The 17,282-nt window shown below is 40.0% G+C and overlaps 1 protein-coding gene across 1 annotated transcript in view; it reads right to left on the bottom strand.

Moving 5' to 3' along the window:
• Positions 1–17,282, bottom strand: part of EIF2AK3 (eukaryotic translation initiation factor 2 alpha kinase 3) — a 44,546-nt gene that overhangs the window by 13,012 nt on the left and 14,252 nt on the right. The window contains exons 3-11 of the mRNA XM_050895535.1: positions 9,470–9,664; positions 7,349–7,479; positions 5,070–5,304; positions 4,645–4,807; positions 3,206–3,343; positions 2,568–2,690; positions 1,751–1,971; positions 1,291–1,403; positions 105–227 (exon numbers count right to left, since the gene is read on the bottom strand). Of these exons, the coding sequence (XP_050751492.1) occupies positions 105–227; positions 1,291–1,403; positions 1,751–1,971; positions 2,568–2,690; positions 3,206–3,343; positions 4,645–4,807; positions 5,070–5,304; positions 7,349–7,479; positions 9,470–9,649 (1,427 nt within the window). The 5' untranslated portion in view covers positions 9,650–9,664. The remainder of the gene's footprint in view (positions 1–104; positions 228–1,290; positions 1,404–1,750; positions 1,972–2,567; positions 2,691–3,205; positions 3,344–4,644; positions 4,808–5,069; positions 5,305–7,348; positions 7,480–9,469; positions 9,665–17,282) is intronic.

Here is a 17,282-nt window from a genome sequence, read left to right as displayed (position 1 = left end):
TGTAGTATCTGGGAAATCAGTTCAGGAACAGATGGTTCAGTGTAGGACGGGATCCCACCATTCATTCATTACTCCTTCTATATCTCAACAAACTCATTCATTACCTGTTAGGTAAACGGATCCTTTTGATAGCATAGTTGCAGTCGTCCACTTTATTTCTGGCTTCGAAAACTACTCCAAAACCTCCACGACCCAGACACTGAATTGGTTCAAAATCTGTCAGGTATCTAGGAGGAGAAGGGTGTGAGGAAGGGACAGAAGAGTGGAGGGAGGATAGAGGAGAAAAATGCATTAGTATAGATAGAAAAATAAAGTCATTTATGACTAAGAGTGAAATATTTCTGTACAGGCAAAACTTGCTGAATGACTTGAAGTATTTCTTATCTTTTTTCCCTGCGCACCCACTGAGGCAAATCAGATGGTTACCTATTTATGAAATGGACAGTTGCTGATTATGCATTTATTCAGTGTCTGTAACAACCCAGCAAGATCCATTATGCATGCACATGACAAACTGAAGTTTTTCAGAATATCAGGTTGCATGCTTACTGGATCACAGACCATGAGTATGTAGCCTAAGTTTCTATACCCAAACTAGGTGGTGACAGCTAAGTATTTTCTAAATCATGATTTGCCTTTAACCCCACCTCAAATAACTATTTCTGCAACTAGTCCTTCTAAGCATCCCTTCTGAAACATCACTGTTCTTAAATCTCACTACCTTTCTTATTCTTCCTCATTTTAAATACTCTAGTTCTTACTTTCAGTGAGTTACAAATGTACAGGAAATGGTCACATTTTCTCCAGAGTATCACGACATGCCCCTACACACCCTTCTGTCTTAACCAACTCCTTCATAACAGCAACAAAGGTTTGTTCCAAGTACAGTCTGCTTTTTCTGCAGAGTATATAAAAAAAATCATCTGTTTCCGTCTGCAATCGCCTTTCTCTGCTTTCATCCATAAACACAGAAACAGAGGGAGTAAGCGCTGATTAAGACCTTGAAGAATCAATCTTGTATTTCACATATCAGCAGGAAATATGAGAGCAACATTCCTGATCACAGGTATCCTGTAGACTCTCCAGGATTGCTTAGACTAATCATAACTGCAATCTCCCATCAGTAATGGGGTGACAGGGTTCTTTGTGTCAGTTGCCAGTTATCCTGCAAAGTCGGAGGACTAGGACTATGGTAGGTCAGAACAAGTGAACACCTATTCTTTCCTCCAGATAGTATTAGTTGTCACATTGACTAAAGACCCTGTACATGTTGTGTTGAACTGAGCTCACCTTGACACGTATCCAGAGTTCTTGACGTCACTCCAGCTGCTGTCTTTAACATCTCCACAAGCGGGCTCGTATTTACTGTCAGTCTGACACTGTGTTTCAGATTCCTTCCGCAGCTAACAAGGGTTACCAAAACAAGAACAAAACAAACAAACAAACAAAGTTCAACTCCTTAAGTACTTGAGACCAGTTTGTACCTCTAGATATGGCATTAAATAATTTCAGCATAAATATCTCCAAAGACATCAGATACGGTTGAAGCAGTCTAATCTGCTTGCTGAAGCAGTTAAGCAAATTGTACATGGCAGCTGACAGCCTTCACAGATAAACAATAAATTTAGGCTTTTGATTTTGTTATCTCAGTAGTTATTAACTTATTAATACTACTCATTTCGGACTCAAAACCGAAAGAAAAGGCTACAATAATACCTTCTGTATTTAGGATTCAGAAAAAAATACTCACTCTGCTGTAAGGATGGGGATGGAAAAGTTTGCGTACGATAAAAGTTGTGGCCACAATGCAAAATATAATGGTGCCAACAATTTCTTTCCACCAGTGAAGCAGCAGAACGGGATCTTTTTTGCGAATGTTCTTGTAACTCGTATCATCAAAAAATCTAACAGTGATCTGGGTGCTACGTTTATTTCTCTCTCTCTTGTAGTAGGGTAAGTAATAACCATTATCTGTGTATAAAAGACATAAAAAGGGCATAGATTTACTTGTAGGTAACTACAAAACAATTTTGTCTTCTCATTAATAGGTTTCCTCAACAGACACAGGATATTTTTGTTTGCATGCCCCATGATTTTAAATGGCACATAAGCAAATTCGGTTAATCAAGGTTTTGGACTCCACGGCAACTAGGTCTCCCATCAAAGTTTACCACTGCAGAAGGCCTGACCGCTGATAGCTTTAAACCAGAGTATCTTCCATATGGAAGACTTTATACTGCCAGGCTGAGTCTCTAGCACCATTAGCAAATTCTGAAAAAAAATAATTCACAAGCTTTTTCCACTTGGACCAACTATCAGTGGCAATGGCAGTACACACAATACCTCTGCCAGTAATTTCTGGCACTCTGAAGTGCTTTGTGTGGCACTAATTGTACATACACCACAATCTGGAAATCCTAGTTTAGGCAGTAATTTCCTAGTTCATTAAATGTTAAAAAAATACACATATTTAAGATCAAACAAATGGCCATTTATTGAATTTCACAGATAATAAATGGGTAAACCTGGCTATTTGAAACACTTCAAAATTTGGAACTTCCACCTACCATAAGGATACTGCAGAACGGAAAGTGCTCCATTACTGTACTCTTCATGAGAATACTTGTCATTGCTGAGACACTTATCAAACTCATCAGACCCCACCAACACTGGAGTCCTGGAAGGAGAATCTAAGCATAGAAAAGACACAATTTTCTGAGCTGAATTGTTATAAAAATTCCGTTCTTGTATTAATTTAATGAGAACTCCAATTGCATAATCTTAGAAAATGTCTCCTGGACCAGACCATGAGAACCAAAATTAATGCAAGGAAACATTAAGAAGGGTATTTTAAGGTAACAGCTACTTAACACCTCTCCCCCTTGCCAAAATACTAGTTTTGGACAAGTCAATTCACTCATATTCACATCACTGCAAAAAATTTCTTCCTCTTTTTGTTGAAAAATTTGATTTAGAAGACCCAACATTTCGTTATTAAAAAAGACCCTGTCAAATCCATAGTAAAAGAAAGCAGACATTAAACATTTAATTAGAAAAAATTAAACAATTAATAAAGCACAGAGTTAGTTCCTGAACTGGTTTACAGCTGGAAACATTAGACTAGTTTGAAACATACTAGAAATCAGAAAGATGCCCTGTCTTTTCAGAGCTAAGACACTAAATGAAACTCTGAGGTGTTACTTACGGATTAAAGGTTTCCATTTGATTTTGGGAAGAGGAATAATTGCATTATCGTTCCTGGATTCCAGGGCCTTTGGGTTGGTTGGGAATTTCTCAGAAATTCTGACTGATGACTGAAGATACAACTGGCCCCTGTACATACCTAAGTAATAAACCACAGAGCATATTAGCCTTAAGATTTAGGTCTCTTCACCCCCAGAATAAAACCGCCCAGTTAAAATACGTGGTTAAAAACATTTTTGAAAATATTTCTTTATGTTCTGAGAATCTGAGATACTGACTCTGATTGCTAGGCTGGATGAATTCAAGTAATATGTTACCTCTGTTCTAGAAAAGCAAGAGACCAAGACATCTCATTTTCACTGTTGGAGAGCTGGTGCTACAGAAAAATACCAGCAATTTTCAAGAGCTATAAAGCAGCTTGGGCTTTGCATAGGTAAGACTTCTTTCAAACTTCCTGCCCTTGTTAATGCTCGTACAGATTACTCCTCAACAGCCATTACCAGGAAGGCTGGAACAATCTGGCTTCTTCCTAGTGTTATTCTTTATCTGTGTAACCACTAACAGGAAACCTACAAGGTGTAAAGACTTATAGAAAAAGGCTAAGGCAAAAAAAGTCTTAGAAAACCAAAGCACGTTTACCTCCCAGAGACAGACAGACAGCTGAGAGGAACAAGGACCTGGGGCCACTCTATTTCAAATTGTCACAAACCACATCAAATGAATTCTGACAGCTGGATGAAAACTTAGTCACATAAAATCTTAACTGAAATTTCTTCATGATAAGTTACTGTAATCAGTGTAGAGGAAAAAATGAATGTGATAAATTAGCGGGCTGGAGGGAGATACTGCTTATTGCTTACCGAGCAATAAGACTGCCTTGTTAGCTATAAACCTATCTTTAGAAGTTTCAGGACTTTCAATCATCTCCAACGTACTGAAACTATAAAGCAGCGAACATTTCAGAATCAAAATGGAAGATTTATGGTTTTGAAATAGGAAAGAAAAAAAAAATCACTCTTAACTATCACTGTTTAGGCTAAACAGTCATAGATATTAATTCTGCCATAGCCAAAGGTATACTGTACCTTCTGTAATTGTCAGAATTTCTAAGATGGGTACACAGAACTCTGACTTTGAATGACAACAGCAAAGATGACCAGAGCAGGCTAGGAAGAGATGAGAACGCAACTCTACCTTTTGGAAATCTTTAAATCAAGTCAAGGTGCCTTTCTCGGATATATATGTTAGTGAAGCCTTAATTTTTGGGCTTTATAAAGCAATGTGAGTTAAATTTAACAGTCTTCATTATGCAGAATATCAGACTGGACATGTTACAAGTCCTTTTAACTGTAATCTACCAGTACAGAAAGATCTGCTTTACTACAACCTCAACAGAGAAAAGAATGTTTACTACAGAAAATGCTGCAGTTGGTGTCTCACCCAAATAGACGCTGGATTCTGTGGCCCCTCTGGCAGCTTCCACAAGATCTTCTTCATCTTCCAATACTTCATTGTTTGCCGTGTAACTTGTGTCATCAAACAGACTGATTGGAATTACTTTGCCATCCTTAACCAGCCATGCAGAAGCAATTGGAGTGCAAAACTGAAGGAGAGAGAGGTAACTGGGAAATTAATGTTGTATTAACTAGATGTAAGAATAATGCTAAACAATGTGCTTAAATTCCTTGTTTTCATTTCTGTAACAGACGTAGCAGCTCAAAGTCAGAACTTCAGTTAAAAAAAATTGCAAGCAAATGTGTGCTTCTTTACAAAGACAGCACCTGAAACCCAAGATGAAAGACATCATCTGTGGTGTTGCAAAACTTCTACTTCTGTAACATTTAATATTCTGTCTTTTCCCCTACCTGGTATTCCCACTCCAGATGTCCTCCTCGTTTGTTAAAAGCCATCACCTTCCAGTCAGCTACTGAGACCTTTATCACTGTATCTTTCATCATAGCTTCCTGTTCATCCACATCCGAAATAATTTTTGTTTCTTCTTTGTTCATATTTGATTTAAAATTGCTCTCAATATATCCCGCTCTAGTTTCAATATCTGGGACATAGCGCAGCTCAAAGTGACCAACACTGAAATTCCACCTTAAAGAAAAAGAGAAAAAACTTTGTAGAAACAACTTATATATTCCAAGGAAGTCCCAAATCCTCCGTCCAGAAGATTCTTAAACTGCATTACCTACATTTGGCCCACATTTTCAGTAAACTCTCAGATTGTCAGATGAACACAACTGTACCAGGAGGGGGAGTGCTAATCCAGAATACAAACCAAACAAGCTGAGAGATCTTGTCCAACATGATGGGTGAGTTGAGAGAATAGCTGGTGAAGTAGGGCCCATGGCATTAAAGGTTTAGTATATGGAAAGGGCAATTAAAATCATCAAGTAGTACAGCTGGGTCTGTTTAGTAGGAAAACGTTACATAGCTGATGAAAGCAACAAGTACAAAGCATTTAGGAAGCAGCATTCTACACAAGACATATTTCTCTTCATTAATAAAGCGGATTTAATTTGAAATGTAAGGTTTTTCAAGCTGAGGGAGGGACAATGCTTTTTTTTATTTTAATCCTACACTCAACCTAACACAGGATCTCTCTGACAGGTACTTCATGAAACCAGGACTGCTCATGTCCCATAGGTTGACACCAAAAAAAAAGACAACTGTGTAAGGAACACAGTGTTGTCTTGCATAGCCAAAAGCTCTTTAATTTTTGTAAACCAACAAAATAGGGCAGAAACTGAAAATTACTTTCAGAAAGAGAAAGAATAATTCTTTCTTCCATGACATAGCCCAACGCTGTAGAGAAGATACAGATGGGAATGGATGGCAAGTTTGTGTCTTGAACAGCAAGAAGGGGGAAAATATTTCTTGAACAGTATGTTTGGGTACCCAAAGTTTCTTAGGACCAGCCTGGCAACCACCAGGAGCCCAAACTGTCTCCTTAAAGAATTTACACCCTTATGGTAAGAGTTTGGCATATTTTATGTATTCAGTTGATTAGAAGGTTTTCTTTCTCTGGATTAAAACCCCAGATCTATCCTGTAAACTCCATAGCAGCCATATCATGTCACCAGGAAAGCACTTCTGTTTCTGACTACAAAGAGAGGAAGATTCTGGTACACAAGATCTCATACTATGTTTTTGAAAGAGATGTATGAAGGAAAAAAGCATGTTTTTATGACATACCTCTCCCTGCCAATATCAGTCTCCAAGAACCACGGAACCCAAGATTTCTCTTTTCAGACATCTGATCTGCTAATCTATTGGAGTTCTAATTAGGTTATCTCTGATACACTACAGATGCATAACCTGTCAAATCCTGCTGCAAACAGAAGAGGGAGCACGGGAACAGGGAATGACTAGTTCTCCACTAAGTTGTTGGGCAATTATTGTATCTATGTATGTCAACCAGCCTTTTAAACCTGTATTTTATGAAGTGGGTTTTGAGGGTTTTTTTAGTAGAATACAGTCTGTATTTTTATAGAAAACTTGATGTATTAAAACTTCAACGTGACAGCATTAGGAAAGTCACAGACTGAACCAGTTTCTACAGCTTGTAAAGAACAGATCACCTACGTTATGAATGAAAAAAAGTAGATTTAAGAATGGGACTTTTAAAAAAGTAAGACTGAAGACATTTTAAAATACCAACTTAAATTGAAAGCTAAAGACATCAAGTATTAAAAAACCAGTGACAGTTACCATGAATAGGTGAAGTGAATCAGTAGGTCATAAGAATACTTTTAAACTGTCTCCTTTTGTACAAAAATCAACGGTTCAAACAAACATTAGTGACGTTTGCCTTGTGCAGTAGAGCAGTGACAAACTCTTTTGAGGTACGCAAGGACAAGGAAGTAATTTTCATTTGATTTAGAGGGAATAAATATGTGCACATATCTTTTCTGTCTAATCATCTATAAAACTGAAGTTCAAGACATTTTTCAAAAGCACTGAAAAGCAAAGGGGTTAGATCCTAGCCAACAGTCTGGTGCATTCCTTTGGTTAACAATCTAAACAACTTTGCGCAATTCCTGGTCTAATGAGAGCAAAAAGAAGGTCAAATCCTTAAAACATTACGTATTAAGAACTTCTCTCTATCAGATTGTTTCTGAACAGTTCTTACACTTACTTTTCATTGCCACTGCGTGGTCCAACAGCACGGACTGTTTTCTGGGTTCGGTGTAATAGGAGCGTCTCTTCCTGTTCTGTTTCATCATCATCCCACCGGCGACAGCCCATAGCTGAGCAGATGTACTTCACCTAAGGGACAAGGCAAGAGACTCGCACATGCTTCGAAGTTCTGAAGAACTTCAAGACAAACAAATGTAATCAACAGCAATATTCAAAGCTAACAATCCTTACAACACATTTTTGGCTCGCAGGTGATTTGGAGCTCTATGATTTTAGATGCTCGACTTGAGGGATCTTGAAAAGCCTGGTTTAAGAGATATGGGCTTTTCAGAACTCGAATTTTCGAAAGATTCTACTAAGTCTACAGTTTGGGCTATTTTGACTAGTTTTTTTACTATATTTTGTACGTATTTCTACTTCTAACAGAAAGAAATCTTAGCGCTCTCTTTTCCCACTACTTCTATGGACACGGAAAGAACATTCCTATAAGACCCACAGCATAATTCTGCTTTTGTGCCGTATTTGTCTCAGCATAACTCTATTAGTTTCAAATGAAGTACTATTGATTTATATGAAACAGTGCAGAGCCTTCCCCCTTTGCCTTGTCAGCTATTACAGGGGAAAGATGACCTTATTTAACTCTCACAGTCACACCGACCTTGCAACAGTCCCAATCTCAAACAGAATTTGGATTATATGGGCAACTATATTTTGAAAAGGGAGCTGAACACACTTTCAGGAAGTCTGAATCGACATCGTACTGCCAAAGACAACAGACTGCCCAAACTCTTAACAAGGAAGAGTCAGGCACTATTTCTTGTATGAGGCACCTTTGCTACTGTGAGCATAAGCCAGGAATCAAAGCAGAAACTGAAATTTCCACTTCCTGAACACTGGGGGAGGAGCAGTCTGTTGGTGCACAGTGCCCTCTGCTATCAACGAGGAAATCAAAATGATTTCATGAACTCTTGTTTCGGGTCTATGGTCTTTTTCACTAGTGATCACTCTACACCATGCGACAGATGTGTTCTACATTAAAATGTATGGTCAAAATGCAAAAAAACCAGATTTTGTGGAAAACAAACATTGGAAGTTTAAAATTTTTAAACTGAATCTTTTTTTAACTTGTTTTAAAAGGCACCAACGTTTCTGATTTAGCACATGTCTGTTCTTCACTACACAAAGTATCTACAAACATTTTAATGACATCTGACATTAAGGAGGGGGAGGGGGATGCCAATTCTATACTCTGAATAATGCAATTAATTCCCGTGCTTTTTCTAGCCTTTTTTTTCTTCTGTGTTTTTTCAAAATATAAACTTTTAACCATTGGATTTCAGAAGAAAAATACCTTCTGAACTAGTAAGAGAGCAAGTAGTTTTCAACTTAACTTTTGCATATGACTTTAAAATGTAAGGAGAACTTCTTCTAAGAGATAGTAAACTCGCTGACAACAAGAAGTCTTAAACTTTTGCAGATGTTGAATGTTTTTCTTGTTTTCAACCAGCTATCCCTCATCAGTTGTGAAAAATCTGAAATTAGTTCTGAAAAAAGTGTGTTACCCAAAGCCTTCTTTGATATGCAGTAAGCTGAACAGCAAAGTCTACTTCAAGCAGAGCTGTATGATAAAGTTGAACTCCTCTCCCAGCTCGGTAGAAAGAGGTCATCTCTCTTTTTTCCCCTTGCTTACCTCTGGTCACAACCCCCGTGGTCCCTTCTCTTGTGCTGGCTCTGGCACTCCCCGACCCCTTGCTGAGCTGGCTACAGCTAAGCCAGCACAAAACTAATCCAATAAAAAGTGAACAGTTTCCTGTTGGGTTAGCAAGTTGAATCAGCTTAGCAAAGGGTGAGACAAGTGTTAAAGCCAGCACAGGGGAGACAGCAGGAGCTGACAGGCAGGAGGAGACTGCAGTGAGGGGCTCAGCCATACCAGTTAACTGCACCAGCTGTTAGCCTTACTCCAGCGCGCCGCATTTGCTGCCCAGGAAGCTCAGATTCTGCTCTTTCGTGCCGTGCAGTTGTATACTTGAGCTGTACTGCAGTTCAAATCTCAAGAGCAACCTATCTGCAAGACAGTGCTCGAAACACACATACACAAGGCAACTTTTCAGGCTCTTACCTTCCCTGAGTATGAGCTCAGCCCATAGGTCGTCAAGGACTTTCCCCCAACTAAGACAACATCCTCGCCAAATTTGTAGGATGACTCGAGAAGAGATTCAACTGTGAAAGGAACTGCTTCCATGCTCTCTCGATCCCGATCCCACTGGAAAAGGTCCCCATCCAAGGAAGGGATTATCATCTTATTTCCAAATACCTGACATAATTGAATTGAAGGTTAGCTACCATTTAACCACAATTTTATCAAAACACACAGTTCAAAAATGGAAACAGAAACGCTGTATAAGCAAGTACAGTGCATTATATTCCAGTATCCTGTTTTATGGTTTTGTATCCCAGAGTCTTATTTTTCAAAGTTATACTGAAGACAGAAAATTTCCAGGCATTAAAATCAAATCCATATTTCACTATTCTTAGTTAAAAAACAGTTCAGTGTGTGACACTTCTTCTACTTCAAGCAAAACATTTTAAAGCTCAATCAGTTGACAGATTAGCATTCATCCAAACTGTAGAAAATATGATATGGGGAGAAGCATTCTTGAAGAGCCAGTCACTGGTTAAAGTGCAAGTTTTGCAGATTATTTGTGACAGTTTCAAGACAGTGGCATTGTAGGTAAAGTTCTACTTCACTGCTGTTTTTTTCCCAGAGCTAGTTTACTGCTAAACACAAAATCAATCATTCTCTCTACGTCAGAAGACTGAATTCGGTTTTAAACGAAAAGCTGAGGCTGTATGTGAACTCTTTTACAATTAATGACTACTCTAGAATATCTATCCTCCTGTAAAGCAGCGAGAGCAATTATCATTGACATCAGAGCTCACATTTCACCTTTGCCTTTCCAGACAGCTAAATCTAACTTCTCCTCCTCAGAATTTCTTATGTTTACGTACGCTGTTCCTTTAAAACTTGCCTGGCTTTTTCTTAAACACACAACTCCTAAAAAAAAAAAAAATCTTCACCAGGATACGGCATTTCATCCATTACACTGAGATTTTCAAGGAGATCCTAGTTCGGAAGTATGAGTCATTGTCAATGAGTACTAAGGGACTTATTAAGAAACTCATTATCAGCATGATAGACCATAACTAATACTGTGGAGCCACAGTGGCTGTGCCCATCAAGAACAGTGAGAAACTGTAATCCACGTAATCTTAGCTTTTGAGGATATGGATTAACAAGGAAGATTTTAATGCTTTTCCAGAACCTCTGTCCATTTGGGCAGTATCCTACAACATAATTACATTAAATTCAGATACTTTACACATTAGGATTTAAAGACAACTTCTGGTACATGTATATTAGTCACTTCAAACAAAATATTCCTGCTCAGACTCCAAGGCACAGATGTGTATTACGAAGCCATACAAAAGATCCAGAACATTTCTGGTTATTATTTCTGGAACCACTGTGAGGATCTAAAACCACATCTTCTGCATAATTAAAATTCTCTCTAACATGAGACTTTTTATTGCTCTAACTGGGTCACAGATGAGCAAACAGCATCAAGCAAAGTTGGGATTCACCTGAACAGGGAGGGAAAGACAGATCTTATAAATGTGTGCATATCATGACTAATACCTCTTCTTACACTGTTTGACACACCTCATTCAAAGAGAAAATTTAGGTGAGTTACCCGACAATGCTGGTGACTGTATTTAAGATCCCTAAAGGATCCAACACTGATGCTTTCTGGCTTTGAAAAGCCTCATGATGACTGACAATTAAAATAAAAACTCCTCTCAGGAGCACAATGTGTAATTGAAGAGATGATAAAAATAAACCGCCGAGAGTAGCTGTGAAGTTCTTTACAAAGCAAAATGAGGTATGTTCTTTTCCTCCCAGATATTTACCTTATGGCAAAAAAGGCCAAACATCCTGGAAGAGATGTTGCATGAGATCTGTGATGCACAAGAAATGTTGCATTATGGCCTACCACTGGGGAGAAAAAAATACACACACAGACGGCCCTATACATATGCTTACAGAAATAAACCAACAAAAGAGCAAAAATTTGTGCAGGGAGGGGTCATTTGTAGAAATCATCTGAGCAGTGGAAAAATAAAGCAAACAAATAAGGTTGGCATAAATATTCACATTCAAGAGCAGCCTTGTGATCTTGAGAAACAAAGGCATGCAGATTTCGGAAAATACCTTTTTAAAAACAAAAGATGCCAGTGGCAGAGTTGCAGCTGTAACCATGTTGGAGTATCTTCTTAAAACATTCAACACAGAAGAGTAATATCATAAAATGTTTTTGTAATATATTCTTTCAGAAATGCATAATAATTTTGGTGACAACTTTTAGCCTATGCAGCTGTTACTTTGCATTAATAAACCCTCTGTAAGGCTTCTTCCTGCACGTGGTCCAGATACCTGCAAGTAGTTTGGAGGCCCATGCTCACCTCCAGCAATATGACATATTCCATATATAAATAAGAATGAACAGCAAAGGTTCTTTTTATAAGCAGTTTTCTAAATACACAAAAGCCAAACCAGCTCCTGTACCACTGTTTCAGCACACAGGGTCCAAGCCTGGCAAATCCAGCAATCAACTTGGCCATCAGTCAGCTAAATTCATATAGTGTGGTCAAACTAGATGTGTGCCAGTGGCAGCTAGACAGCCACTTGCAAGTTCAGACTTTCAGATACGCTTGCTGGAAGCCACAACCACAATGGCTTTGTAACGTGGCATGCTCCAAGGACTGCAGACCATGCCATCAGTTTGTGAAAAGAGAAGGCAGCAGTGCAAACTGCCCAGGAATCACCGCCGAGCAAGGGAGACTCTCGGTGGGAAACTCTGCGAGCTCTGGGGACAGTGTGACACACGTCACCTTAAGCATTTCTCTTGTCCTGAAGGTCTTGCTCCAGGGCCTGAGTAGGAAATTTTCCACTAGCAAACAACAGGCAAAACATTGGCCATTTCTGGGAATCACACACCCAAATTCCCAACACACATGAAGCTCACTCAGCAACATGCACTTGTATACTCCCAAGATATGGGTCAAATCAGGTCGTGGCTTGTATGCCTTCAAAAATTCCCCGACAGTGGGGCACTGCCTGCTCATCTGTTAAAACCTCAGTCCCCATAAGCTGCGGAGGACAGATGAGACCGTTTTGGTCAGCTTTGCTGATCATCTGCCCATGCTCCCAACCTTGAGGGCGCCTACGGGAGCAGCACGTCCTGTGTGACATTGGGAAAGAAAGGCTGAGAAAAGACACAACTGCTGTCGGTGAATACATCAGGAAAGGGAGCACAGGCAGCAGAAAGAGCTATTGCACTGAAGGACAATGCCAGAGTACGAGCAGGTGGGGTTAACCTGACCATGAGTAAGTGCAAGCTAGGCATTTTGGTTACTAACCATGACAAATGTGGTATTTCACAACAGAAACAGAACGGGGCAGGGCGGCGGGGGGGATGGAAATCACCTTCTTTTAAGATGAATCTATCTATAAATGGGATTACATGACATGGTGCTGACAAGGGACTGCACCTGATTACCACAAAGGTCGTCTTTTAGTAAAACAGCTTTATCTGAAGAATGGGGCAGGTATGCAAATGTGCATACTTGCAGGTGCCCACATACACACGTAACAAAAGGCATTTGTGGCCACTTATGCTGACCTCTTTTAAAAGCACAGTTTAGCCAGAGGCTTTAGGACATTAATAATAACAACTCCTATCTGAGTTATGCAGCTCATTCTCTAGTACATCAGAAGCAGCAAAGGGACTTTCCTTGAAAGTACTAGCAACCAGCATCGGCATGCAGCTCAGGTAAAGGAATGACATCACCCTGTATCTCAAAAGCATTACCTCATCTCCTAATCCAAGGAGTGAGTCACCCAGGCAGTCAGCTGCAAATCTCTTGGCACAGAAAATGTAGGTTACCACGATGCACTTACACATTCCTCTGATCTGTCAATGTAAATAGCTATTTGTTCAGCTTCACTGGTCAGCAATATGGCACATAATTGTTAAGTGGCTTGTCTTTCAGAAGTAACACTTAAAAAAACCCCCCACATTAACTATCGAGCCCTAAATAAGACGCTGCTCTTTTGCTCATTAAGAGTTTGAAGCTGAAGTTCTCCATTGGCTCGGCGCGGGGTGCCGCAGCCCTATCAGCGGCGCTGGCTGCTCAATCTCCAGGCCGACGGGTGAGGTAATGCAGTTTCTAAAAAGCCTTCACAAAAAAGCAAAAAGGCAGAACGATCTGAAATGGCATACGCTACCAGGGAATTTGCTGTCTAGACTCTTTACTGGAAAGGAGGGCACCGCACGCGAGGTTCCACGGCAGGTTGATCGGTGCAGGAACAAAGCTGCTGATTTATAGCAGTGGAGAAAAGAAAAAAGAAAGAAAGAAAGAAAGAAAAAATCGTGTAAACAGAGATCAAAACAAGCTGAAGTACTAAAGCTTCCACGAGCTGTTTAACAGTATGTGTGACATTCATTTCCCATGCCTAACACTTTATCATATGAAGCAAAAATCAAGCCTGCTCATGTGTAGGCACATCTGAGACAAATCTGGTGCCAAAACAGTCAATATCATCGTTTTCAGATAGGCTGGACTTTCCAATAACTCCAAGGAAATAACTAAGCACAGGTAAAATCTTTTCCTTAGAATAGAAAAACATAAAGACATAACACTTCCTAACACTTCAGCTTGTGCTTTTCAAACCTTACTCCTACGATGAACTGTGAGAGCTTCATTCCAGTTACTAACTCAGACTAACCTATATGATCTTAAATGGTAAGGGTACCAATTTTTTTCCTCTATGATTATCTCTACAATAGGATCACTGTAACAAACAGAATCAAGGCCAACATCAGGCATGTTCTTAAGCAAGCCACTTCTCAGTGAGAACTGTGTCTTTTAAGCCCCTTTAAAATTAATCTAGGCAACATACTAAAAGCCACATATGGCAGCTTCACTCTAAAGGGCAGAAACAAGAGTCTGCACAAACAAATCGAGGAAAGAGAAAGCAACCATCGTATGTTCCACATTTAAAAAAAAAAATTCTTAGGCATACAGCAATACAGGTATCCCTACTATAAGTGTTTACAGATTTTTCAGGTGAGATATATACACACACATACATTGGGCAAGGTCTTGAGATGTCCCTAGTTCAGGCTGGCCTGGAACTAATTTATTGTCTGCTTTTTTTTGGTATGCGTGCAGGCAGGTATCTGCACAGATGCACTGGTTTATGACTTCCTTCCAATATAAGAGGTTATTTCTCCTCTTCAGCATGGATTTCAGGATGTTGATTCACCTGTTTTCCCTTTAGCTACCTGCAGAAATCCTGAAGCACAGGGTACTACAAAGATGACAGCATACTAACAGGCAAACCCCAATCAAACAGGAGTACGCTGGGATGAAGGGGCTACCTAGAGTCTAAGGAGATATTTTTCTTAAAACTTTCTGCAAGGCCTACAACATCACCACTTCCTCAAGAACAAAGACTCAGGCACTAGTACAACCTTTTGAAAAACAAAGGCTGTTGAGTTAAGCTATTCCACTGCCTAAAGCACTGGTAAAAGAGCAAAGTATTCTTCAGAGCATATAGTGCTGTTTAACCAGCCAAGGATGAAGACTGCAAAGGGAGTCCATGATTTACATCAGTAAAATGACCTTCTGAGATGTGTTCAAGGGCAATGAGGAAGCTGAAGCAGGAAATACCAACAGACAGGTAGTTGTTTTGTCTAGAAAAACTTTCCTTCTTGTGAATGCCATTACTTCTGATCTCAGCACTACACTTGTTTACAAAGTGCATACCTGTTCCTGACTACCTCCTGTTTCTGTTAACCAGCATATGTGCCCAGACCGCCTTCGAGACCAGGACCGTGAGAAAGGCTGCACTTGGACATCGGATGAATCAGTATTTTATGGAGCAGTTTATGGAGGCAGGATTATGTGGCCTTCCTCCTCTGAAGAGGTAAGAGCCAGCCTGTGCCAGAGCGGCACATCAGAGAAGCCATGGAAATAGGTTTCATCTCAGCTGGGGTGTGACACACCAAAAGGGCACACCAGCTCTGCACAGCAACAGTGAGTGTGGATGTTTCTCAATCCTCAGGATGATTTTTACCATCAGGCTGTACAGCTCACCCAGAAACAGTTCACAGGATCAGTCAAGCAACCAAACCTCGTCCCCTGCTCCTGCCCACATTAAGAGCCACACGACAAGTTTATATCTATTACGGTCTTTCTTCTCCTTCCACCAACCCCCATACTCCACGAGCTAGTAGTTTCTATTTCATTTTTCATTGGTTATAGAGGACTGGGCCAAGTCATAAACATAACTTTCATGGCCCTGTATTTTGCATATAATAAGCACATGAAGTGATGCTGTAATCCTGTGCTGAACAAGTACTAGAGAACTTGTTTGAAAACTCCTTTTTTCTCTCTCCTCAAAGCAACACCTGCAACGTCCTTCCAACAACTTCATTAAATGACTATAGTCGGTATCTCTGTCATGATTCTACACTCGAGCTCTTAAAATCTGATCAAGTGTAAGCTACCAGGGTCCCAACAAAATTGTCTTTTACACAAAGAGTGCAAAAAGCAACAGATGACAGCAGCACAATAGCTTGAGAATTATACTTTCCTTTCCAGCGTCAGGGGCACAGTACCTTGTTCGTCTTGAGTTTGCCATTAAAAGAATTAGTCCTACTCTGTCCTCTGCCCTCCCTTGAGCAGCCACACAGGGAAACAGAGGAACCGCAGTGCGTTAACTAGACCATCCCAGCTTCAAAAGAGATCAGGTCCCCAATACTGTTTCCTGTGCAATCAAACAGACCCCTCTTCTGAAGGCTAGCAAACTAAAATACCACCATTACTTTAATCATAGTCAAACAAGACTTGGGGTTTTGACTACAGAGATGCCAGCCTGCTTTGCTGCCATGGTAACAGACTTTTAAAAACTGTTCTCCTTAATAATAAAAAAAAAAGACACAGTGCTTTAAGAAAGACTTTATTTTGACATTATTCCATCCCCCTCTAACATGGCAAGTTTTATTAATAAGAAAAAGACTGCAACAGTCTTCTGGAACTTAAGAGCAGTCCTTTCTGAGACAAACCGGAGCTGCTGCTACTGAGCCCGTCATTGAGCTCCTTAAAACTAACAGCACATAAGGGAGAAGATTAGTGAAGAAAATTAAAATTACCCAAAAGCTTGCCTCTACAGAAACAGGCCCTATACAGAAGCTCTTTAGCCAGCATGTCAAAATTGGTACTGTTCCAGTATTGGGATGTTTTAAGACGATGTTTTAACTCCACCACCACCAACCCCAAAGGTCTCTTGCAGACTACCTGAGCTCCTATAGCACCACCTGGGAGCTAAGCAAGATGCTTCTCTTCAGATACAGGGAGAACAGGCAATAGCAGAAGCCCAGGTCACTTCAGGGGTCCAGGATTTAAGCTGATCTCTGCTGGACCTTGAGTGTTTCTTCTCCTGGCCCTGCCTGGACAGGGTGTTTTTTTAGATAAGGACACAGAGTCCATGTGTCTTGAAAAATTACGTCACAGAGCAACTCCTATGGGAAAAGAGAGCCCAATACAGGAGGAGAACAGAACACAGCAAATGCACAGTCTCCTCTTTCAAGGATGCAAAAAAAGTAGAGTGCACGAAACATGCAGTGACTCCAACAGAAAGATGAATAGTTACCTGCGTATGGAGGACAAAGTCCAGAAGAAATTAGGAAATGAGATGTCAGCGGCTGTGCTGCTAGAGGGATGATTTGCTAAACTGTCTAAAATGCTTAGCACTTGAAACAGGCACTTTCTTTTACAGATAAAGATACAGGCTGAAAGTTCGAAAA

Source organism: Gymnogyps californianus, chromosome 4 (genome assembly GCF_018139145.2).
Source record: "Gymnogyps californianus isolate 813 chromosome 4, ASM1813914v2, whole genome shotgun sequence".
In the NCBI taxonomy this organism is placed as follows: Eukaryota; Metazoa; Chordata; class Aves; order Accipitriformes; family Cathartidae; genus Gymnogyps; species Gymnogyps californianus.
Note: the sequence above shows the minus strand (reverse complement) of the source record. Positions and strands in the feature narration are given on the sequence as shown.